At 37.5% G+C, this 26,563-nt stretch overlaps 1 protein-coding gene and 1 long non-coding RNA gene across 3 annotated transcripts in view; both read right to left on the bottom strand.

Moving 5' to 3' along the window:
- Nucleotides 1-26,563, bottom strand: part of LOC127854984 (DNA-directed RNA polymerase I subunit RPA2-like) — a 57,580-nt gene that overhangs the window by 3,320 nt on the left and 27,697 nt on the right. For both annotated transcript variants that reach the window (XM_052390193.1, XM_052390194.1), the window contains 14 exons: nucleotides 26,350-26,446; nucleotides 25,798-25,904; nucleotides 24,412-24,547; nucleotides 19,707-19,780; nucleotides 17,005-17,208; nucleotides 16,229-16,426; nucleotides 14,810-14,917; nucleotides 14,360-14,536; nucleotides 9,395-9,542; nucleotides 8,177-8,276; nucleotides 6,721-6,862; nucleotides 5,354-5,412; nucleotides 3,582-3,679; nucleotides 874-999 (listed from right to left, as the gene is read on the bottom strand). In XM_052390193.1, coding sequence (XP_052246153.1) covers nucleotides 874-999; nucleotides 3,582-3,679; nucleotides 5,354-5,412; nucleotides 6,721-6,862; nucleotides 8,177-8,276; nucleotides 9,395-9,542; nucleotides 14,360-14,536; nucleotides 14,810-14,917; nucleotides 16,229-16,426; nucleotides 17,005-17,208; nucleotides 19,707-19,780; nucleotides 24,412-24,547; nucleotides 25,798-25,904; nucleotides 26,350-26,446 — 1,774 coding nt within the window. The remainder of the gene's footprint in view (nucleotides 1-873; nucleotides 1,000-3,581; nucleotides 3,680-5,353; nucleotides 5,413-6,720; nucleotides 6,863-8,176; nucleotides 8,277-9,394; nucleotides 9,543-14,359; nucleotides 14,537-14,809; nucleotides 14,918-16,228; nucleotides 16,427-17,004; nucleotides 17,209-19,706; nucleotides 19,781-24,411; nucleotides 24,548-25,797; nucleotides 25,905-26,349; nucleotides 26,447-26,563) is intronic.
- LOC127855023 (uncharacterized) lies at nucleotides 11,906-13,236 on the bottom strand. The gene is made up of 2 exons (XR_008037320.1): nucleotides 13,096-13,236; nucleotides 11,906-12,803 (listed from the first exon to the last, which is right to left on the bottom strand). It is a non-coding gene; the product is annotated as an uncharacterized LOC127855023 (long non-coding RNA).

Genomic DNA, 26,563 nt, shown 5'->3' with positions numbered 1-26,563 from the left:
GAAAGCATGGGCATTAATGGTAAATTTGAATGTCTTATGGGAGACAGGGATACAGTTGTTGAGGTACACCACTGTTGAACATTCAATATTTATACACACAAAATGCAATTGCATATCTTCACGTTCTCAAGTGTCAATTAGTGTCTCAAATGTTGATTAGCGTCTTAACAAGTCGTGGCACATATTACTCAATAACATCTGCCAATTACGAATTGCAAAATGACCCCCTTTCACACCTACCGTTACCCGCAAAAAAGACCTCGTTCGCACCTACCCTTGCCTGCTCTCCGGAATGTCGACAACAATCCCCATCGGAATTCATCAATAAAGAAGTGTAAAAAACACAAACAAAGAAATGTCCGCAAGTTTATTCAAACACATTTATTTTTGACCAAAACTTCTTCTACCGCATTCATATCTACCAGTAGCGACTTCTTGTTGTTTCGACAATGGCCCCTCAGTCTGTACGATTATAGGGTGGTAGTTTTCTTGAAAAAAAACATGGCGACCATTTTGATTATTTACGATTACACAACATATTTTTTACCAATTTAGCAGCCAGGATAGCGTTGCATCAATGTATAGCGCGCACCGGCTTTTTAATTTGAATTTTGGAGGTAAAACACTGCGCGCTATACGTGGAAACCTACGGTATATGGAAGGTACAATCATAAAAACCACTTGCAAAGGTTTGGCAAGCATGGTTTAAAACATCATGAATAAAGGGTTAGTGCTAGGATGGGGAAAGTAAATCTAATGATGTCAAAATATAGACCTATCAAGCCCGCCTGGTTCCTGCAGACATTACATGCTTTCTTAATCAACAATACAAACTTTGCATTCAGACATTGTAGGTACCAGTACAGTACAAACCCTTTGTGAGCAGTTTCCCAAAGTGGTCAATGGCGGGGTCCTCTTCAGAGAACTGGAAGGGCGTGGCGTCATAACAGTCCCCAAACGTGGCGGCAGCCTTGCCTGCCATACTCTCTATCATCATACCTGAACATAATAATAGGCTAAAATTAACTTTACAATAGAGTACACTCAAAACGATTATGACGGTTACACTCAACTGGAAGAGCTTGGAGTCATAGCAGTCGCCAAACAAGGCGGCAGCCTGGCCTGCCATACTCTATATCATCATACCTGAACGTAACAATAGGATACACCCAACATGAATAAATAGGTTACACTCAACATTTGAAACATGGAAAACACATGGACAAACTTTGTGGCTTTCTTTCTCATCTTTTTGAAGTTGCAAACTTTTGAAAATTGTGAGAAAATGAGTTGCAAACTTCTTAAAGTTGCAAAAAATAGAGTCGCAAACTTCTCAAATAGGTACAAAACCAGCCATTCTCTAAGATGAAAAACCCCCTGGTCTTACCTGATACTTGTTCTTTTGCAGAACAATAATACCAGATTTATTTTTTAATGAATTGTGTATTTGGTTTCCACTTATGCTTTTAATGATTGTGGATTCTATTTTGACTTCATTTGCAGTTAAATATTTAAAATTCAATCAAAATAACATTTTCCCAAAACTGAAACAAATGTAAGTTTACCACAATAGGTACATTGTTATTGCAAGATGTATTCATGTATACTATAAGGTAAACGAGGCTTTGACAGTATTGCAAGCAATACAGGTGTCCAATTTCAATGAAAGGTCTACTCAATTTAAGATTCTGAACATTTGTAACTGCATGCAGATGTTTGACTGCTGGCAACAAAAACATCACTGGCAACTAAAGCTAGTCACAGAAGTAAAGAATACTCTGCTGTTAGGTGATTTGTTAAAAGTTGCTACAATTAATAATTGGGGCTTTTGTGAACTTGGAGATTTTTTTCACACAGTTTGTAGAGAACCACATACACATTTTACAATGCACATTTTAAATCTTTAGATCTGGTGGTTTCAGAAGAAAATATTTTTACAAAATTATTTGCTTTACAAGAAATATAAACAAGAGCTTTGTCACAGACGTGACGAATACCCCCACATGCCGCATTGAAACATAATATTTTGCATTTCATGTTCACAAAAAACAGCGGACACCATGCTCAATTTTTAAAACGCACTAAGTGAACCTTGACCTAGTTTTTGACCCAGAAAGGCCAATGCTCTAACTTAGCCTTAACATCATCTCCATAAAACAACTGACAAAGTTTGGTGAAGATCGGATGTAAACTACTTGAATTAGAGAGCCGACACCATGCTGAATGTTAAAAAAAGCACTAAGTGACCCCGTGACATAGTTTTAGGCCCGGAATGGCCCATGTTCAAACTTGTCCTAGAGATCATTTAGATAAAACTTGTGACCAAGTTTGGTGAGGATTGGATAAAAACTACTTGAATTAGAGAGCGGACAACATGGTGAGGTTTAAAACACACTAAGATACCCCGTGACCAAGTTTTTGACCCGGCATGACCCATATTCAATCTTGACCTAGACATCATCTAGATACAACTTCTGACCAAGTTTGGTGAAGATTGGATGAAAACTACTTGAATTAGAGAGCGGACAACATTGTGATGTTTAAAACGCACTAAGTGACCCCGTAACCTTGTTTTTGACCCGGCATGACACATATTCAAACTTGCCCTAGGCATTATCAAGATACAACTTCTGACCAAGTTTGGTGAAGATTGGATGAAATTTCGTGACAGACAGACAGACCGTCCGACGGACCGACCGACAAAGTGACTCCTATATAGCCCCCATTACCAATAGTAATGGGGGTATAATTAGAGAGCGGACAACATGCTGAATGTTTAAAGCGCACTAAGTGACCATGTGCCCTAGTTTTTGACCCGGCAAGGCCCATGTTCGAACTTGGCCTAGACATCATGTAAATACAACTTTTGACCAAGTTTGGTGAAGATCGGATGAAAACTACTTGGAATTAGAGAGCGGACAACATGTTGAATGTTTTAAACGCACTAAGTGACCCCGTGACCTAGTTTTTGACCTCGCAAGGCCCATGTTTGAACTTGGCCTAGACATCATGTAGATACAACTTCTGACCAAGTTTGGTGAAGATCGGATGAAAACTACTTGAATTAGAGAGCGGACACTTAATACAGACACTTAATACGGACCGACAGACCGACCGACCGACAGACAAATTCACTCCTATATACCCCCCCCTAAACTTTGTTTGAGGGGGTATAATAATTTGACAACCTGGGTGTGGCCTCTTCTCTTATGATCCAATTGTCATGAATGGATGAACTTAGGGACACAACTTTTGTAATTGTCAATATATTTTTAATCATTAATATAGTTCATAATCTGAAACAAATATATAATGCTAAATAGTTTTATTTTGTGTAACTGCTTCTTTTATAAACTGATTGACAGATTATTTACATTTCTTTTGAGTTCCCTATCTGTATACTTTATAAAATGGCCAATAATGCAAAGAAGCAATAAAATAATCAGCATGCCCAAAACAATCATTATTCAGGTTACAACTAACTTGCATATTTTGGTGTATTTGCAAATACTATCATCTACTTTAGATAAAAATAATTGAATGAGTCTAAACTACTTTATAGATACTGCAACAGAACTTGCCTATGGTCATGCGAGAGGGGTAACCATGTGGATTAAAGATGATGTCAGGGGTCATTCCACTCTCTGAAAACGGCATATTCTCCGTTGGATACAGCATACTGGAAACAACAACAACAAATAGCTAATGTTGTTCAAGTAAGTACAAGATCTCTATATCATATACAGCAATTACTCTAACTTCTCTACCCACTATTAGCATGATGAGATTCTATGTTCAATCCCCACTGTGTCTGAGCTTTAAAGATCTTCTTCAAGACACCACCTACTGGTGCTACCCAGGAAACGGGCTCAGTGTGTCTCTATAACCCTGAAGCTTCTGATGCGTGTCTCTATAACCCTAAAGCTTCTGATGCAATGGAGCTAAAACAAGACTATTGCCAAGCAAAATATGTCCCCTACACAATTTCATTAAGACGTGATGAAAACTGTGACCTCTTTCATCTACACAAGGTTTTACTAGAATTGGCCCGGTGACCTAATGTTTTACCCCAGATGACCCATATACGATCCAAAATCAGATATTATCAAGATATACATTCTTTTCATTAAGATCAGATGAAAACTATGACCTCTATTATTTACACAAGGTTTTTCTATAATTTGACCTAGTGATCTAGTTTCTGACCCCAGATGATGCAAATACAATCCCAATCCTGATTTCATCAAGATAAACATTCTGACAAAATTTCATAAAGATCTGATGGAATCTGTGATCTCTATTGTCTATACAAGGTTTTTCTATGATTTGACCTAGTGACCTAGTTTTTGACCACAGATGACCCAAATACAATCCCAACCCAAATTTCACCAAGATTAACATTCTGGCCAAATTTCATAAGGATTGGATAAAAACTGTGACCTCTACTGTCTACACAATTTTTTTTTAACTTTGACCTAGTGACCTAGTTTTTGACTCTAAATGACGATTTCGAACCCGACCCAGATTTTAACAAGACAAACATTCTGACCATATTTTATTAACATCTGATGAAAACTGTGACCTCTATTGTCTACACAAGGTTTTTCTATGATTTGACCTAGTTTCTGACCCCAGATGACGCAAATACAATCCCAAACCAGATTTCATCAAGATAAACATTCTGACCAAATTTCATAAAGATTGGATGAAAACTGTGATCTCTATTGTCTACACAAGGTTTTTCTATTATTTGACCTAGTGACCTAGTTTTTGAACCAAGATGACCCAAATACAATCCCAACCCAGATTTCATCAAGATAAACATTCTGACCGAAATTCATTAAGATTGGATGAAAACTGTGACCTCTACTGTCTATACAAACAAATTGTTGACGGACGCATGCATGCAGGATGGACATCACACAATCACATAAGCTAACCATGTCACTTCGTGAAAGGTGAGCTAAAAATATTACTTCCCTTGTGAAAATGATCTGTACCTGCAAAATGATACATAGAAACTATCTCCCTTTAAAGCTTGTTACTTCTCTTGGATTTGTTTTTTTTACCTTTGACCTAAAAGAATGACCTTGACCTTTCACCACTCAAAATGTGCAGCTCCATGATATACACTTGCATGCCAAATATTAAGTTGCTAGCTTCAATATTGCAAAAATTATGGCCAATGTTAAAGTTTTCGGGCAGATAGACAGGCAGACAGACGGACAGTTCAACTGCTATATGCCACCCTACCGGGGGCATAAGAAAAGCTTGCTATATCAAAACTTTCAATTTAGTCGTTCAATTCAGACTTCAATGGAAAACCACCTGTATTACGCTGCTCTAATCTTACCTACAAACTCCTTTCTGTCCATGTCTGCTGGCAAACTTGTCTCCTATGATGGGATTTCTCTGAAAGAAACACACAGAGTTGCCACCCCTTGCTAAGGAAAACATGCACAGAGTATCATCCTCCAGATATCATAAAAACATACGAGACACACTCTGAGAAAAGCGTGTCTAATGCATGTGCATTAAGTTCTGTCCCACATAAGTCTATGCAGCCCCTATGAGACTAATTAGGAAAGACACTTTCTGCCTTAATACAATAAAAGCAGAAAGTATCGTCCCTGATTATAAAGTCTGAGTCTAGTCTGGAACGACACTTTACACAATTGCATTAAACCACCTTTTCTACCCCCTGTCCACTAACTTACATGACAACATGCACAAGAGTGTCCCTTGGCATGCATAAAACATGATCATAATTATGTCCCCTGGTTGAAATGAAAGACAAGTTTTGTGCACTGGTTTATGTGAACAATTTAATAACACTTCTTAACAAGAGATGTGTTTGTCAGAAACACAATGCCCCCTAATGCACCGCTTTTTTTACCTTTGACCTTGAAGGATGACCTTGACCTTTCACCACTCAAAATGTGCAGCTCCATGAGATACACATGCATGCCAAATATCAAGTTGCTATGTTCAATATTTCAAATGTAATTGCAAAACTTTACTATATTAAAGTTTTAAATTTTCGACCTTTGACATTTAAGGATAACCTTGACCTTTCACCACTCTAAATGTGCAGCTCCATTAGATACACATGCATGCCAAATATCAAGTTGTTATGTTCAATATTACAAAAGTTATTGCAAAACTTTAATATATTTAAGTTTTAAATTTTCTACCTTTGACCTTGAAGGATGACCTTGACCTTTCACCACTCAAAATGTGCAGCTCCATGCGATACATATGCATGCCATATATAAAGTTGCTATGTTCAATATTTCAAAAGTTATTGCAAAACTTTAATATATTAAATTTTTGACCTTTGACCTTGAAGGATGACCTTGACCTTTCACCACTCAAAATGTGCAGCTCCATGAGATAAACATGCATGCCAAATATCAAGTTGCTATTTCAATATTTCAAAAGTTATTGCAAAACTTTACTGTAACCTTAAAGTTTTGGGACAGAATGACAGACAGACAGGCCAAAAACAATATTCCCCCGATCTATCGATCCAGGGGCATACAAATTTATTAGGAAAGTTATCAAATAACTACCTATAAAATATCTTAAAATGAGGCTTTCACGTGACCTCACACTTCTCCAAGAAGTAAGAGAGGAGTTGACTGTTCAAACTACACAAATTTTATACCGGAAATGTCTTAAGCTCTCACAACACCCGAACAATTCCAATAAACTCCTTACATTGATACGCAGCATGATAGCGACCTTGAAGCTCATGGTGTCGCCAAGGTCGCTCCCGAGAACCTTGATATGCTCCACCCAGGCAGGCTCGCTACTCTTGTACTTGACCACCTTGGACTCCCCGGACTGCGTGTTCAAGTAACTGAATAGGTAGATTAGATTAAAGCTAATTGGGGACAATACTTTCCACATTAACTAGATTTTCACTAAGAAGAAAACTACATTGAACCAAAAAAATACCACAAACGTGGAAAGTGTCGTGTTTTATAAGCTTACCCTGAGATGACTGCACAGGCTGATCTGGCATGACATTTAACACACAAGCATTAAGCCCTGTTTTCCCAGGGTGAGGCTCCTATGTATTGTAGCAGTTCTCAGTATTTTATAAAACTACTTAACTTAAGTCCTTTTACATTTATTTTCATGTTAATAAATGTCAAACATATCTTCACATCGCAAGTAAAATTTGGTTACACTATGTCTAGCGTGATTTCTGCCTAAAACACAGTCCCACAGTGGACAACTTTTTGTCATCGTGATCTGAAGGTGTTTCCATAATGATAGATCGCGATGAAAGTGGGTTAGCACCGCAGGCGTTATCAGGAAATCAATCTTTTGCTGAACCACCTGGATCGTGGTTGACCACCCCAGTCACAGTGGTTCGCGGTGAAATACAGGTAAATATGTACTTTCTGCATAAAGTTTTACTGTCTTGCTGTTTATTTAATGAATTGTTTTTAATTATTATTTCAAAAATGCTTGCTCGTTTGTGTACATATAGCTTGCCAATAATAACATATAAACATGTTTCAAGAACATTTTAGTGATTTCCTGTTTCTCTTGTTACATGTATTAATTCCCATGTACGTTTGAGACTTCGGCAGTAGGTATTCAATTCAGTGATATTTTAATGCAAAAAGATGAGGATTAATAGAGATTATGTGAGTTTTGGATAAAGATTAGGTTTATCATGCAAGGCTTACAACCATGTTAGCGCGAGGCTTGCAGAGCTCTACCGTGGTTCGAGCCGAGCATGATAAACTTTACAAATGAAAAAGTATATCAAAATGTACATTGTTCATTCACATGTAACTGTATTTCACTGCCAATTACCGCTGCAAAAGTTGATTGCGGTGGTCCAACTTAAGATTTATTTCCTGATAACGCCCGCGCATGAGTTCTTATTAACATATTTTATTCAGCCTGTCACCGCAATTCGCCACAGCGACATCACTGCGTTCCGCAGTGTTCCACAGTGTATAGGGGTGACGAAAGTATTTGTCACGCTTGCCTGAATCACGGTGATGCGGTGGGGGAAGGCTGAAATCACTCTAGACGTCATGAGGCTAAATTGTACTAAAAATATAAGGCTCATTAAGACAATAAAGTTTCAAAGAAGTTCCCAAAGAAGGGGTCAAAGTCGGGACCCTTTGTCTATTGTGTGGTGACCCCTTACCTGTAGTATGGTGACCCCTCTGTGAGATAGGTGCCTATAGGGGGCAGTCCGTCAATGTTGAGCTGGCCAGATTTGTAAGGCTGAGAGTCTGCAGTACAGCCTGTGGGTTCAGACATTGATGTAAGAATGAAGCATTAAAATACCACCAAGCACATGTAAAATGAGTTACAGAGTATTTCAGATCAGCAAACCTTATACTCAATAGTTAACTATTCTTGTTACTAGTAAATAATTTCACCAAAGCTCTCTTCCCACTCACTAGATGGTCCTTGTTAGTATGTTATTTCAACAACACAAACTTACCAAACACTAAACTATTCTTGTTACTTGTTTATAATTCCATCAAAGCACACCTACCATACACTATAACATCCTTGTAACTAGTTTATAATTTCACCAAAGCACACATAACAAACCTTAAAACATCCATGTTACTAGTTTATAATTCCATCAAAGCACACCTTATAAACACTATAACATCCATTAACTACTAAATAATTCCACCAAAGCACACATACCAAACACTATAATATCCATGTAACTAGTTTATAATTCCACCAAAGCACACCTACTAAACACTATAACATCACTGTTACTAGTTTATAATTCCACCAAGCACACCTACTAAACACTATAAAATCCTTGTTACTAGTTTATAATTCCACCAAAGCACACCCACTAAACACTATAACATCCTTGTTACTAGTTTATAATTCCACCAAAGCACACCTACCATACACTATAAAATCCTTGTTACTAGTTTATAATTCCACCAAAGCACACCTACTTAACACTATAAAATCCTTGTTGATAGTTTATAATTCCACCAAAGCACACCTACTAAACACTATAAAATCCTTGTTACTAGTTTATAATTCCACCAAAGCACACCTACTAAACACTATAAAATCCTTGTTACTAGTTTATAATTCCACCAAAGCACACCCACTAAACACTATTAAATCCTTGTTACTAGTTTATAATTCCACCAAAGCACACCCACTAAACACTATAACATCCTTGTTACTAGTTTATAATTCCACCAAAGCGCACCCACTAAACACTATAACATCCTTGTTACTAGTTTATAATTCCACCAAAGCACACCTACTAAACACTATACAATCCTTGTTACTAGTTTATAATTCCACCAAGCACACCTACTAAACACTATACAATCCTTGTTACTAGTTTATAATTCCACCAAAGCACACCTACCAAACACTAGGGTGGTCTGGTTCTGGCTGCGGCCTGTGGCCAGCTTGTTACACAGGTTCACTATCTCTGTCTTGTACACTGAGGCGTGACCGAACCCCCTCTGCAGCGACCCCTTGTTGATCACCATGGCGTCCTCCATGTCGTATCCCTGGTAACAAATGTTCATGCATGTGCGTAAAGTGTCGTCCTGGATTAGCCTGTGCAGTCTGCACAAGCTTATCAGGAAAGACATTTTCCCCCATTACTGGATTTTCGTCAAAAAGAGTCTTATTTATCAGCAAGCAAATTCGTTGAATTGATATCCCCCGCCAATATGCTTCTGGACACAAAAGTTTTCTGGACGGATGGAATACGCCCTTTGACTTCGATGTGTGACCTTGACATTAGCCCCTAGGATTATGGGTGTTGAATGTGAAGCAACCCCAGATGATTGAGAACAACTATGGCAAGTTTCATGGCTCTGGCTCTTGCGTTAATGGAGATAAAGCTCTAAGCTTATTGAAAAGCATTTTTTCAAGATAGAAAGGGCCATAACTCTGTTATTAACAGTCGGTGTACAATGCCATTTTGCGTGCATCATCCTCTTATCCAAATATATACTCATACTAAGTTTCAATGAAATCCACCACAGCACTTCCAAGATATGGCTCCTGACGGGATGGACGGGATCGAAAGACGGATGGACGGTCAACGCCAAAACAATATCCCTCCGCCTATGGCAGGGAATACAAATAAAATAATTGCAGAAAGTGTCATCACTGATAAGCCTGAGTGGACTGCACAGGCTAATACGGGACAACATTTTATGCACATGCATGACGCTCCCTGAATTGTTAACCCTTCACCACTTATATTCGCATTTTGACGCCTTTGAAGCCCATATGAAAATCAAATTAACATGAAGACCTTTCTTGCCAGATTCAAGTTTTAAAGGTTTCATGTGCAACCCTTAGATACTGATGAGCAGCAAACAGCATACAACCTGAACAGACTGCAAGTTACTCGCACATTATTCTGGTTTAATGAATATTTCATGGTGCCATTTTCTATTTGCTTCTGAGTGGGAAAGGGTTTAACAAGGAGTGTTTTGCAACTATTTTAAACTTCATTAGGTAGTTACTTAAGGGATTGTACACATTTTAGATTTAAGAAATTGTTGATGCTTGCAGAGGCACTAAACAAAATTAATGGCAAAAGCAATGGTTCAAGATGACAAACACATCTACAATGACTCATTTCAGGAGGGTGCAAATCTTGAATTTAAGTAAAAACAAGCGAATTTGTTAAATTGATATCTCTGGCAAATTAAATATTGTTTATGGATGAGCGCAAATCCCTTGATATACTGTATAAACTTAGAGAATAATTAAGTGTATGGTTACTGTCTTTATGAATTGTAATTCTCCTCATTTTATACATGCACCCACGAAGTTTCATGTTGAAATGATGTATTGCATCTGAGACAAAAACAAGATATGTGTTCGTCAGAAACACAATGCCCCCTACTGCGCCGCTTGTATCATGTATCTATGGACACTACTCCACAGGTATGTAATGAACTCTACCATTCACAAATTAGTACAGGAACAAATGATAATTATATCATTTAAAAACACCTTTGACAAATCAATCATTTGAGTTATAAATAATTGAGAATAAATAGATGATATTTGTTGGATTCGGTGGATTATCGATTTTAATTCACGAGTGATCATAGAAAATAATATTTTCACGAGTGGCGCAGCCACGAGTGAAAATATATATTTTCTATGATCACGAGTGAATTAAAATCGATAATCCATCGAATCCAACAAATTTTCTTTTTATTTTATGCTTTATTTCACAGTTTATATACATTGTTAAAGAGTTTAACTAAAGAATTTCGTTGGGAACATGACGTCATTTCGTCAAAAAAATGACGTCATTTAACATAAACAGTGAAAATTATCGATAATTTTCACTGATAATTTTCATTGTTTGAAACAGTGAAATTATCAGTTTTAATTCACTGATATTTCTCTATAAACCACCGGAAAGCATAAAATAAAAAAACAGTACAGTACCTGTGAAAAGAAAAGAACTTAAATTCTTGGTAAGGAAATATATAATCTGAGATTTATAATTATATAAATTACTTCCCTTGAAACAAATTGTCTCTAACAAATCTCTATTTTTAGTATCAAATAATTAAAAGCCACTACTGTGACTGTAGATTCACCACTCAAAATGTGCAGCTCCATGAGATACACATGCATGCCAAATATCAAGTTGCTATGTTCAATATTGAATAATTATCTCCCTTTAAAGCTAATTTCTTCCCTTTGATTTGTATTTTTGACCTTAGACCTTGAAGGATGACCTTGACCTTGACCTTTTACCACGATTTGTTTGTCAGAAACACAATGCCGCTTACTGCGCCACTTTGATTTATTTAAAAACAAGGGACAAAATTGTCACAAAACCAGGTTTTCATTGTGAAAAAAAAATCTGATAAAGGGAGAAAACTCAAACTGAACTTTTGAAATGAACAAACAAAATTAACCCCCTTTGTAAGTTTTTTTTTTTTTTAAATCTATTTTTAGTCATGGCGACCTTGACATTGGAGATATTGACGTGATTCTTTCGTGCGACACACCGTCCCATGATGGTGAACAAATGTGCCAAATGATTTTAAAATCTCACAATGAATGACATAGTTATGGCCAGGACAAGGTCATTTATGGCCATTTTTGACCTTTGAACTCAAAGTGTGACCTTGACCTTGGAGATATTGACGTAATTATTTCGCGCGACACACCGTCCAATGATGGTGAACAAATGTGCCAAATGATTTTAAAATCTGACAATGAACGACATAGTTATGGCCCGGACAAGCTTGTTCCGCCCGCCCGCCAGCCCACCAGCCAGCCAGCCAGCTAGCCAGCCAGCCCGCCCGCATTCGCCAATCTAATAACCAGTTTTTTTCCTTCGGAAAACCTGGTTAAAAATAATTATAATTTGACAGGTCAGATAATTATGTCCATTTAAAGCTTATTACTTCCCTTGGATTTGTTTTTTCGATCCCTAGACCTGGAAGGAGGATGTTCACCTTCAAATTGTACCACTCAAAATGTGCAGCTCCATGAGATACACATGCATGCCAAATATCAAGCTGCTATCTTCAATATTTAACAAGATGTGTTTGTGAAACACAATGTCCCCCTATATGATGTTTGACCTTGTAGGATGGCCTTGACCTTGTGAAGGATGACCTTGACCTTGACCTTTCACCACTCAAAATGTGCAGCTCCATGAGATACACATGCATGCCAAATATCAAGATGCTATCTTCAATATTGCAAAAGTATTCATAAAATAAGCAATTTGGGCCACATATATTTGACCTCTGACCTTGAAGGATGACCTTGACCTTTCACCACTCAAAATGTGCAGCTCCATGAGACGCACATGCATGCCAAATATCAAGTTGCTATCTTCAATATTGCAAAAGTATTTATAAAATAAGCGATTTGGGCCACATATATTTGACCTATGACCTTGAAGGATGACCTTGACCTTGACCTTTCACCACTCAAAATGTGCAGCTCCATGAGATACACATGCATGCCAAATTTCAAGTTGCTATCTTCAATATTGCAAAAGTATTCATAAAATGAGCGTTTTTGGCCACATATATTTGACCTCTGACCTTGAAGGATGACCTTGACCTTTCACCACTCAAAATGTGCAGCTTCATGAGATACACATGCATGCCAAATATGAAGTTGCTATCTTCAATATAGAAAAAGTTATTGCAAAATGTTAAAGTTGGCGCAAACAGACAGACCAACAGACCAACAGACAGAGCAAAAACAATATGTCCCCCACTACTATAGTGGAGGACATAAAAAGTTACCACCTGTGTTAGAAACACAATGCCGCCTACTGCGCCGCTTTGATTTATTTAAAAAAAAAAAAATAATTTGGCAGGTCAGATAAATATGTCCATTTAAAGCTTATTACTTCCCTTGGATTTGTTTTTTCAACCACGTGACCTAGTTTTTGACCCGGCATGACCCATATTCAAACTTGACCTAGATAGTGTCTAGATACAACTTCTGACCAAGTTTCGTAAAGATCAGATTTAAACTATTTGAATTAAAGAGCGGACACGAAAAGTGTGACAGACTGACAGACTTACAGACAGACGGTGCGAAAACTATATACCCCATTTTCTTCGAAAGAGGGCATAAAAACAAAGGGCAATAACTCTCATTTAAGAAAGTGATACGTTCTGGTTCTTAAGCATGGCACTTATCCTTATTAAAATCAATACATCCATGAAATTTCAAACCAAACCATAGCACATTTATAAATTTATGTAAAAGTAAAATCTGCTTATTTTGGAATATTATGGAACTGTTAAAATAAAAATAAAAAACGATCTTAAATTTAAATAAAGTGTAGTGTTATTAATGAACTCAATGTAGTGATTACATTATATAAAGTCCTAACCGTTATTCTAATAGAACAATTGGAAAACCTCGCTACATTGAATGGAAATTAATGAAAATTAAACCAAATATTGACGTTAAGTCAACGTTGTTTCAACGTTGAATCAACGTTATTTTCAATGTTGAGACAACGTTGATTCAACGTCGATATCGACGTTGATTTTAGGTTGATGCCTCAACATTGTCTTAACTTTCAAAATCAAATATAAATCCAACCAATTTTCAATGTTGAATCTGACGTTTATTCAACGTTGAATCAACGTCACTGTGTCTGATGGGATGGGAGAGTCCACTAGGCATAAATGGGATAAGCTAACATCATGCTATTGATGTGACATAATTGTTAACCCTTCAATATATGTTTTAATTGTAAACAAATGTGTATGCTTTTAACAATTTGCATATATTTGATAATACCATGACTTTACAGCATATTCATCAACATACAGTGTACAATTTCCCAAATACATACGGTATATGATATGACTGCCACAATGGCATTTGTTCCCAGCGGATAGTTGTCTATCTCAAAATCGTCATACTTGGTCGGACGCACCATTGGGGTCTGTGGAGTCTGCAGCTTGTACAGCTTGTTGTCGTTACGGAATTGCAGCGTGTGGACTGGAACACCCATCGTCTGCTTGCCCATCTGGAAATGGCAGGTGTGATCTTTGATTGGACTGTGTGCATTGAGACAGAACTTTTAAACTTATGTATGTACAGTAATAAACCACGTTTACTTAGGTGATATCTCAAACAAAATATAATTATTATAAAATCTTCGTTTCAAAGATGCATGTATTAATAAAATATGGCAGAAGGCCAAACAATTGTAATGACAGGTAATTTGGGAATTAACCTATGACATACAACACGGACTTAAATGGCTGCTCACCTAATATTTCACACACTTCTATCTTACTTGACACTGGTACATGTTCCTAGGAGACTGATTGAAGTCAGAGAATGGGGTCAGATTGGCAGCAAATGACAGCATGCTTACACCAGTCAGTTCCTGGTGGGTTGTAACCTGAGGGATACAAAACACTGATTTCTGACATTGAACACTGAACTTATCGGGGTTTTTTAACACAAAATCACAGAAGATATTTTTAACAAGTATAGAAGCAAGCAAAAATGTATACATGTATTTGTATCTTCAAAATGGGGGGAAAAACACTTATTATATTGAACTAAACAAATGTTCATGTTCAAGATTTTCTACTTTTTTTATTTTAATTGCCATTTTTTGGAAATGTCAGTTGAGATTTTAATGCTTTTTTTACAAGCTTGACAAGGGAAATGTTAAGAGTAAAAAATATGGAAAATGTATTACTTGTTAATGTTAAAAATTAAAATAACTCTTTGGTCAAGTGAAAAATTGTAAATTAGTATTTAGTCCAGTCAGACCTTAAAAATTGAGTAAGTATGACCAGCAATTTTTGCTGCTCTTCTGTCCTTTTTAATAAATAGTTTATAATAGTTTTCCCTGATGACCCCTTGGTAAGCCTGATAAAACACCTTCCCCACCACCCCTTGGTAAGCCTGATAAAACAGCTTCCCCACCCACCCCTTGGTAAGCCTGATAAAACACCTTCCCCACCCACCCCTTTGTAAGCCTGATAAAACACCTTCCCCACCCACCCCTTGGTAAGCCTGATAAAACACCTTCCCCACCCACCCCTTGGTAAGCCTGATAAAACACCTTCCCCACCCACCCCTTGGTAAGCCTGATAAAACACCTTCCCCACCACCCCTTGGTAAGCCTGATAAAACACCTTCCCACCCACCCCTTGGTAAGCCTGATAAAACACCTTCCCCACCCACCCCTTGGTAAGCCTGATAAAACACCTTCCCCACCCACCCCTTGGTAAGCCTGAAAAAACACCTTCCCCACCCACCCCTTGGTAAGCCTGATAAAACACCTTCCCCACCCACCCCTTGGTAAGCCTGATAAAAAAACTTCCCCACCCACCCCTTGGTAAGCCTGATAAAACAGCTTCCCCACCCACCCCTTGGTAAGCCTGATAAAACACCTTCTCCACCCACCCCTTGGTAAGCCTGATAAAACACCTTCCCCACCCACCCCTTGGTAAGCCTGATTAAACAGCTTCCTCACCCCTCGGTAAGCCTGATAAAACACTTTCACCACCCACCCCTTGGTAAGCCTGATAAAACACCTTCCCCACCCACCCCTTGGTAAGCCTGATTAAACAGCTTCCCCACCCACCCCTTGGTAAGCCTGATAAAATACCTTCCCCACCCACCCCTTGGTAAGCCTGATAAAACACCTTCCCCACCCACCACTTGGTAAGCCTGATAAAACACCTTCCCCACCCACCCCTGTATAAGCCTCCTCCTGGCAGATACAGATGTCCATGTAGACTTGCTCAAACGTCCCAATCATCTCCACTTCCTGGAGCCCAAGGTTACGCACTGGGCGCAGCATACGGGCTGGTGTCGTGAACAGATACAAGCCTGGGTACTGACTGGCATAGGGCGTGGACTTTACAAGGCATATCTCCATTGTGCTTGGAACCTGCAAGTGTTTTTATGTGAATGTTAACCCTTTTCAACTTAGATACTTACTTTGACATATTGGTAGTCACTTATAAAATCAAATTAAACTAAAGACCTTTCTTACAAGATTCAAGTTTTAAAGGCTTTGTTTCCAACCTTAAGATACTGATGAGCAGCAAACAGCATAAATCTTGAAGAGACTGCGAGTTACTCGAAGGCTGTGCTGGTATTATGCTGTTTGCAAATTGACATTTTAAATTTGCTTCTGAGTGGGAAAGGGTAAATATAGCAGTGATTGCATAGTTTTTATGGTAGTGCCCGAAGTGTTTCGAAGCTTAACATTATGAAATTATTTTTTTTTTGCTGGGATTTTTCCATGTTCAATGATGTAATATCATGAAAGTCTGTTGAAATACTCCAACCTTTCCAGGGCTGGCTAAGCCACACTTGAGGACAACTATCATTCATAATAATAAAACATCACACTAGGAAGTGGAAATGGGAATTCAGAACATTCTTGACAATTATTGCATGATTAATGGTATCTTTAGGTGTACCCTAAATCATATCCTCATATACTGTAATCTCTACCCTTACCTTGTTTAGTCCCATGACTTTCATACGTCGCAAGTTGTCAGACACCCTTTCGGCAGCAGCACACGCCACGTAGCCGACCATTTTCCCGTCAAGCATAACAATGTAGCAGTCTCGCACAGGACACACAGAGTCACCCAAAGGAAAGACACCAAGGGAGTATAATATGTCATTCACTGGCTGGACAGGCATGTTGAATACTTGAATCTTAAAGCATACCATGTGATGATCATTTGTTAGAAGTGAAATACATGTGTATTCTGTAAAACCAGTTATATACCAGGTAAGTTGACATACAAGTTGTTGTTGATTTTTTATATGACTATTTTGAAGATACATAAAGTTATGATTTCTGATTAGAAGAAAAAAACTGGCATTTGCAATGGTGCATTTTCTGATGTATTGGTGTTAAAGTCCTGGGTACCGTTTTACTAACAATACTTAAGTATTGCGTAAGTATTGGCGTAAGTTGACAAGTTACGAATAACGTACGCATTTCGTAAGTGCGTTTTACTAACATTGCGTAAGTTTGACATCGTACGTAAGTGAAAAAAATGATCGTAACTCTCCAACTTGGAGGTGACATGTAAACAAACAACAACAACTCTGACGGTTAAACTATACTATTTTTACTTTGTTGTTTTATGTAACCCATCTGCTTTCGTAAGTGTGTTGTCACCTAGTGTCGTCTGCACTTGTTTAAGTTGTAACTTGTCACAATGGATGCGGTAACGCTTAATGAGAAGAAAAGAGAAAAAAGGAAATTGAATTGGACAAAAATAGAAACGGAGGTGTTAGCAGCTGCTTACATCGAGCAGCATGCGTTGATAAACGGCAATTTTTCATCGACGTTGTCTGGAAAAGATAAGGATCTTGCGTGGGAAAAAATTGCAGAACAGTGAGTATCATCTAGCGCACTATTATATTTTCTTTGAAACTTAACAATGAACACAATTTTAGATTAGAAAAAAAACACAACGTGACATGTGCTTACTGTAGTTTAAACGCTCAAAAACACCATAATAATTTATTATGCTCCCCCCCATTTTTTTGGGGGGGGGGGAGCATATAGTCGCCGCTTCGTCTGTCCGTGCGTGTGTCCGTCCGTCCGTGCACAATTTTTGTCCGGGCTATTTCTCAGCAATTAATGACCGGAATTCAATTAAACTTTGTGGGAAGTTTCACTACCAAGAGGAGATGTGCATATTATCAGCCGGTTCTGGTCGGATGATTTTTCACAGAGTTATGGCCGTTTGAAATTTTCCATTAACTGTACATATAGTGCAATTCTTGTCCCCCCCCCCCCCCCCCCCCCCCCCACCTACTAGACGTTTCCTTTTATCTGAATATATAGTGCAATATTGTGACAAAAAAACTTTGGGGATCATAACCCGTCTCCGACGGCTTCTTGTTAAATCTTGTTTAATCAATAATACTCCTACCGTAGAAATCTAAAAAAATACTTGCTTGATTAATTAATAGGGTTCATAAGTGTCTTTTAACGCGGCCATATTTACGAAAATACTGAATGCTTACGCATGCTTTTTTTGTTCGTAAAGTTGCGTTAAAACTTACGTAAAACTTACGTACGCATTTTTTAGTAAAACGCATTTGCGCAAAAATTTCAAACGTACGCAAGGAATTACGAAAATCGTAGACATACGCTAGCGTAACTCTGTTAGTAAAACGGTCCCCTGGATCGTTCAACCCACCAAATCATCAAAAAATTATGTCCCACCAAAAATGATGATTTTACAGAAATGGAAATGTTGAACAATTAAGAGCTTAGACACAAACATTACCAATAGCCCTTCACATCAGTGTCAAATAACTCAATAATATGCTGATAACAATTGATAAAAAGTGTTTCTAAACTGCATGACGATGGCTTAATTATGCTCAATTTCATGACTTGGGAAATGTGAACATATAACAATGCACAAACATAACATGACCAAACAGCAGATAAATAAACTGAGTCCTTACACTCCTCAAACTTTGTTTCGAGGTATAAAAATTTGACTGTGATTTGACATCTTTTGTGCATGTATGAATTAACAATGAACTTTTTTCTTAGTTGGTACAAATTTGAAGTCAGCTGGAGATTTGATATGACTGCATATCTGTTTGTCCTTATTTGATTTGATATGACTGCATATCTGTTTGTCCTTATTTGATATGACTGCATATCTGTTTGTCCTTATTTGATTTGTTCAAAGATTTTAAGTAAATTTGATAAGCTTAGGAAAATATGCTATGATATACATTAATATTGCTAGCACCAATTTTAAGCCAATTGTTGGCCCCATAAACATACTTTTATGTATATTCCCCCCCAAAAATATTAAATCTCCCAAGGCCCATTACTCGCCGAAAATCAATGGACAATAATGAATTTCACCCTTCATCTGAAGATCATGTAAGTAGTCTCACATACCAAAAATCAGCTATCTATCTCATAGGGTAACATAAAAAAGGTCAGGAAAACAGAATGCCGGGCAGACCACTTCCAAAATTTGATGCAAGGGAAAAATAAACAAATAACTGGTCACCATAATTTGTGTCTACCAGTAACGCTGTTGCCATATGAGTACTTATCATGGACATGGAAACCCCCTTACACATGTTTGGGCACAGACAGCTGAATTGTGCTGCATTGTGCCCATATTTGGACAATGACCTCTGACCTGTGACCTTGTACTTACTTGGCACTGTGCGGCCGCATGGTTCATCAGACCACAGGGTGCACCGTCTGGAGTGTGTACTGGACACAGGAAACCTGAACGGATTTAACAAGAGCATTTTCATGATGAAGTTATATATGCACCTCAATCTGCCAAAACAGGGTTAAATGCACTTTTTGCTTTTATTGTAAAATTATTTGAAAGGAAGTCTCTTCTTAACAAAAAATCCAGTTTAGGCTGAAAGTATTGTGCCTGATTAGCCTGTGCAAATCTCTGAGGAAACATAATCCACATGCATTAAACCCCATTTTCCAAGATTGCAACAAGAGTACCATGCTGGCCATAAAGGGCTAACCTGAATTCAAGTGGTGCAACATTTTCAAAGATCTGCTTACCTAGTCTTTGAATTAATGCCACCCAAATTTAAACCTTCTTATGATAAAAACAAACATTTATAGGCCAGAGGCAATATTTGTGGCAAACAAAATGTGAGAGACAAATCATCAAAATGCGAACACAAATTCAGGGACGCATAACACATTGTGTGAGTTTACAGAGTATGAATTGGACTTAGTTTTAGACCTGCTTTTTGATTAGTTGAATCAAATATGGCTATACCATAATAGCCAATCAATAAAATATTACATTCTAGATGTTTCTCGGCATTGAAGAGCATTCGCTCTGTTTCCAATATGATTAAACATTAACAGTTATTTAGAATATCTCCTTCCAAACTAAAATAACTTGAAAACCCCATTGGTTAATCTTAAGAATAACACATTGGTTACATAATGTCTGTAGCCATATATAGGTGACGATTAAAGAAGTTCTTTGAAAGAAACTAAATAAGTGACAGTTGTGCCCCATATTTGATCAAATAAAAACCTGAAAACTCATTTTCAAAATTCTAAGTTAAATTTTAAGCCTAAGCCTAGCAACTGGGAGGTCGTGGGTTCAATACCCACTGAGAGAGCATTCTTTAGATCTCCCAAAAAGACACCAAGTACTGGTTCTAGGCCCAGAAAACGGACTCGAGAGCGTCTCAAATAAGCATGAGGCTTTTGATGCAAACAAGCTAAAATAAATAGGTTGAAACTAAGCATAAAGAGGTCAGTAAGCATTATCATTTATGACTGTTGATTGGTCATTTAAGGAAGCAACAATTCTGATATATGCTACTCAATTGCAGAAGGAATTCCTTGACAATAGGACTCCAACACAAATCGTATTTGCCAATAAACAATAATGACCCTAACTCTGGCAAAACAGGGCTTAATGCATATGCAAAAAGTATTGTCCCAGATAAGCCTGTGCAGTTCAGTCTGCACAGGCTAATAAGGGACAACATATGCAGCAAACAAGAGCTGTCTCCATAGGATAATATATGCCCCCAAAAAACGCTTTAATAGAAATTATTAGCAATTTTCGAAACATAAACGCAGATTTCAAAACCTATATGTGGACCCTAAGTTTAAGGTCAAGGCCACAGGGGTCAAAATTGTTGTGCCTATGGAAAGGCCTTGTCCATTTACACATGCATACCAAATATGAAGGTTACATCTGAAGCAACATAGAAGTTATGAGCATTTTTCGAAACTTAAACGCAAAAGTGTGACAGACAGACAGAAGGACGGACAGACAGTGCCACTGCTATATGCCACCCTACCAGGGGCATAAAAATATCACTGCAATGGCAATTTAAACCCTGAAAAACAAATGGTACTGTTACTCGTCAACGGATCCAGTAATTTGGTTCAGTTTAGCAAACTGCGTGTTTATAAGAATATTAAATCATTTATTTTCAAGACAAACAACGCAAAAATGAACAAACATGTATTTGCTTAATATTAAAAACAACAAAAGTGGAATATTAAGAAACAAAAAACACCATAAATGAGGGAAATTGCTCGCAATCGATATCACTTAGACACATGGTTGATACAGTACAGTAGTTGATTCAAGCGACCCAGATGATCAAATCTCACGCACCTGTTTATTTTGCAGTCTGTAACGGGATATAGCAAGGTTGCTCATTCCTTTGTTTGTATAGGTCACTAGCTGTTTTGATGAATTACTTAAAGTCAGAAATTTTTCGATTATAATATTATATTAATTAAATTCATTTAAATACAATAACTCAACATTTACACTTGAGTGTGCTTGTTCATATTTGTTAATGTTTTTAACCAAACTGCAAAATGTGAGTTCTTTCTGATTCATCATAATAATGATTGACGAGGTAAAATGAGGGGATTAAAATTAGTGAAGAGTTGAATAAAAGAAACCACTTCTCCTTTTAGTTGCATTACTTCTCCCTAATTTCAGCTGACAGAGTAGTCACTTCACCCTAAAATTTGATTGCAGGCTGAGCCCTCTTTGTTCGAATTGCCATTAAGTATTAACAAAATCTGTAAGTATTTTGCAATTTGTCATCCATTAGTTCCGTTAACACATAAACTAACAAGAGATGTGTTTGTAAGAAACACAATGCCCACTATTGCGCCGCTTTGAAGCCATAAATTTGACCTTTGACCTTGAAGGATGACCTTGACCTTCAACCACTCAAAACGTGCAGCTCCATGAGATACACATGCATGCCAAATATCAAGTTGCTATCTTTAATATTAAAAAAGTTATGACCAAACTTTAACGAAGGTTTAAGTTTTAGGAAAGAACAAGAGCTGTCACTATAGGATGACTTATGCCCCCTATAAACGCTTGATAAAAGTTATGAGCTTTTTTCGAAACCTAAACGCAGATTTCGAAACCTAAATGCGGACCCTAAGGTCACAGGGTTCAAAATTTGTGTGCGTATGGAAAGGTCTTGTCAATATACACATGCATGCTAAATATGAAATTGCTATCTGAAGCGACATAGAAGTTATGAGCATTTTTCGAAACCTAAACGCAAAGTGTGACGGACAGACGGACGGACAGTCCGATCACTATATGCCCTCCTTTGCGGGCATAAACATTGATTTCCGCTGAGAAGAGAGTTCTCTTAAAAGAACAAGAGATGTGTTTGTCAGAAACACAATGCCCCCTTATGCGCCGCTTTGAATTTTTCATTAATTTTTTACTATTGACCTTGAAGGATGACCTTGACCTTTCACCACTCAAAATTTGCAGCTCCATGAGATACACATGCATGCCAAATATCAAGTTGCTATCTTATATATTGCAGAAGTTATGACCAAGGTTATAGTTTTGGGACAGACACACTGACAGACAGGCCAAAAACAATATACCCGGATCATTCGATCCGGGGGCATAAACATACCAAACAAGCCAAAAATGTTGTGCAAGATTAGCCAGTGCAATCTGCAACAGGTAAATTGGGATGACAACTCAATGCACATGCATTAAACGCCAGTTTCCCCAGAGCAAGGCTCTAGATCTACAGACTATTTCCTCTGCCCACGTACCCCATATATATACAGACTATTTCCTCTGCCCACGTACCCCATATATATACAGACTATTTCCTCATCCCATGTACCCCATATATACACAGACTATTTCCTCTGCCCACGTACCCCATATATACACAGACTATTTCCTCTGCCCACGTACCCCATATATATACAGACTATTTCCTCTGCCCACGTACCCCATATATATATACAGAATATTTCCTCTGCCCACGTACCCCATATATACACAGACTATTTCCTCTGCCCACGTACCCCATATATATATAGACTATTTCCTCTGCCCACGTACCCCATATATATATACAGAATATTTCCTCTGCCCACTTACCCCATATATATATACAGACTATTTCCTCTGCCCACGTACCCCATATATATACAGACTATTTCCTCATATATATATACAGAATATTTCCTCTGCCCATGTACCCCATATATATACAGACTATTTCCTCTGCCCACGTACCCATTATATACAGACTTTTTCCTCTGCCCACGTACCCCATATATATATATACACAGACTATTTCCTCATCCCATGTACCCCATATATATACAGACTATTTCCTCTGCCCACGTACCCCATATATATATAGACTATTTCCTCTGCCCACGTACCCTATATATTTACAGACTATTTCCTCTGCCCACGTACCCCATATATATACAGACTATTTCCTCTGCCCACGTACCCCATATATATACAGACTATTTCCTCTGCCCACGTACCCCATATATATATAGACTATTTCCTCTGCCCACGTACCCTATATATTTACAGACTATTTCCTCTGCCCACGTACCCCATATATATATACAGACTATTTCCTCTGCCCACGTACCCCATATATATACACAGACTATTTCCTCTGCCCACGTACCCTATATATTTACAGACTATTTCCTCTGCCCACGTATCCTATATATATACAGACTATTTCCTCTGCCCACGTACCCCATATATATACAGACTATTTCCTCTGCCCACGTACCCTATATATTTACAGACTATTTCCTCTGCCCACGTACCCCATATATATACAGACTATTTCCTCTGCCCACGTACCCATTATATACAGACTTTTTCCTCTGCCCACGTACCCCATATATATATATACACAGACTATTTCCTCTGCCCACATACCCCATATATATACAGACTATTTCCTCTGCCCACGTACCCCATATATATATAGACTATTTCCTCTGCCCACGTACCCCATATATATATAGACTATTTCCTCTGCCCACATACCCCATATATATACAGACTATTTCCTCTGCCCACGTACCCCATGCCTCTGGCAGCAGCTTCCTCACCCCTGTTGTCCTCATCTGTCCAAAGAACGCACCGCGATGCACGCACCGAAAGTGGGACATGTAGCGCATGAAGTTGAGTTTGTCTGCAACTACTGTGAGACCGGATGTCTACAGAACAGCGAGATGAAACAACTTTCAATTAGTTTAAAAGAGCATTTAACCCTTTACCACTCAAATACACAATTTGATGTACTTGTAGTCCATTAAAAAATCAAATTCAATTTAAGACATTTTTTACTAGATTCATGTGTTAAAGCCTTCATTTTCAACTCAATGGTACTGATGAGCAGCAAACAGCATCTTCACATGAAACTTATTTTATTTACGTTAAAAAAGAAAACAAACAGTTATTGCAGTTTTCGGAAGCAAAGTGAAAATGGCTATATGCAAATAGCATAAAAACCAGAACAGCCTGCGAGTAACTGGAAGTTCAGGTTTTATGCTGTTTGCTGCTCATCAGTACCTTAGGGATGGAAATGAAGGCTTTAAAACTTGAATCTAGTAAGAAAGGTCAATTTAATTTAACTTTCTAAGGGACTACAAATAGGTCAAAATACGTATCTAAGAGGTAAAGGGTTTATAAATCACTTAAAAAAGAAAACAAACAGTTATTGCAGTTTTCGGAAGCAAAGTGAAAATGGCTATATGCAAATAGCATAAAAACCAGAACAGCCTGCGAGTAACTGGAAGTTCAGGTTTTATGCTGTTTGCTGCTCATCAGTGCCTTAGGAATGGAAATGAAGGCTTTAAAACTTGAATCTAGTAAGAAAGGTCAATTAAATTTAACTTTCTAAGGGACTACAAATAGGTCAAAATACGTATCTAAGAGGTAAAGGGTTTATAAATCACTTAAATGTAAAAAAGTATCCAAGATCAGGGGAAGGAAAACCAGACATGGATTATTGGGTTGAAAACATCTTAAAACACCAATAGAAATTCACACTCTGTTGAACTTTTCAAAAGTCATTTCTTTAAATATTTTAACCACATATTCACATACTACACATGCAAATTTAAGTGTATTCATTGAAGGCAATTCTGTTATTTTCCGCCATTTTGTTTTGTTCCATACATGTAAACAATGCTGATAAACAATTTATTTTCAAAATATAGTCAGAACTTTAAGAGACTTCATTAATGAAAAATTACCATAGGATCCATAATTCATGATTGTTTCTCATGGATGATGGAAAACACTCTTTACCTCTGATTACCAGGACAATATAAAAGTCAATATTGCCATTTGCAAACAAATCAACAAAGATTTTTTTTCAAAGACCAATGTTGTTTGGAAGATTGTAAACAACAGCCAATGACATTGCTTGTTACAAAAATGCTACAACACTATATGTCTGTACCTGAAGTAATGCATGTGCGTTGCTAGAGTCAATATTCCCTGTAGCCATAGTGTACTCAATGGAATGACAGATGTCGGGTGCAAAGCGCATTGCACGCAGCAATGTATCTGTTAATGACCACAAAATGAAGGCTTAACAAATAACACAAATTTCATTGAATAATTCTGAAATAGGATTTATATCATCCTGGTTATGATGATATCAGACTCGACGATGACAGAAAATATAAAATAAATACCTCACCATAAGTCACTTTGTTTCAAGAAAAACTATAGAAAATGGTGGCAAATTTACAGACAGTAATGTTACTGTTTTCTTAAAGGTTCACATACACCCAATGCCTTACTAAGCTCATAAAATTGGTATCTTAAAAGCTCTTAATTAATTATTAATGTGCTCAGGTTAGCTAACAAGAACATATTTGAAACAAATTTGTAACTGACATAACAATATTTAGAGAATTGTTTCCACTTTTAAGTGACAATAATATTGCTAACAAATAAAAACAGGTAAAATAATTCATCTTAACTTATAAAGCTTGTGTTAACCCACCTGGTGTCACTTTGAATAACTCTGCTCCTCCCTTGTTTGCCTTTGCATGCCGATCTAAAACCACTTTCAGCAAGTTTAAATACTGTCCCAGCTTTGACTGCAAATACATGGAACACATGTTTACTCACCCGATACTATGGCTGAAATAGGAACAATCTCAGCCATTAAGAACAGCATTGCATTTAAACTCAACCTGAAACTGATAATAAGCTAA

The sequence above is a fragment of the Dreissena polymorpha genome, chromosome 13 (assembly GCF_020536995.1).
Source record: "Dreissena polymorpha isolate Duluth1 chromosome 13, UMN_Dpol_1.0, whole genome shotgun sequence".
NCBI lineage: Eukaryota > Metazoa > Mollusca > Bivalvia > Myida > Dreissenidae > Dreissena > Dreissena polymorpha.
This window is presented reverse-complemented; position numbering and strand designations above follow the sequence as displayed.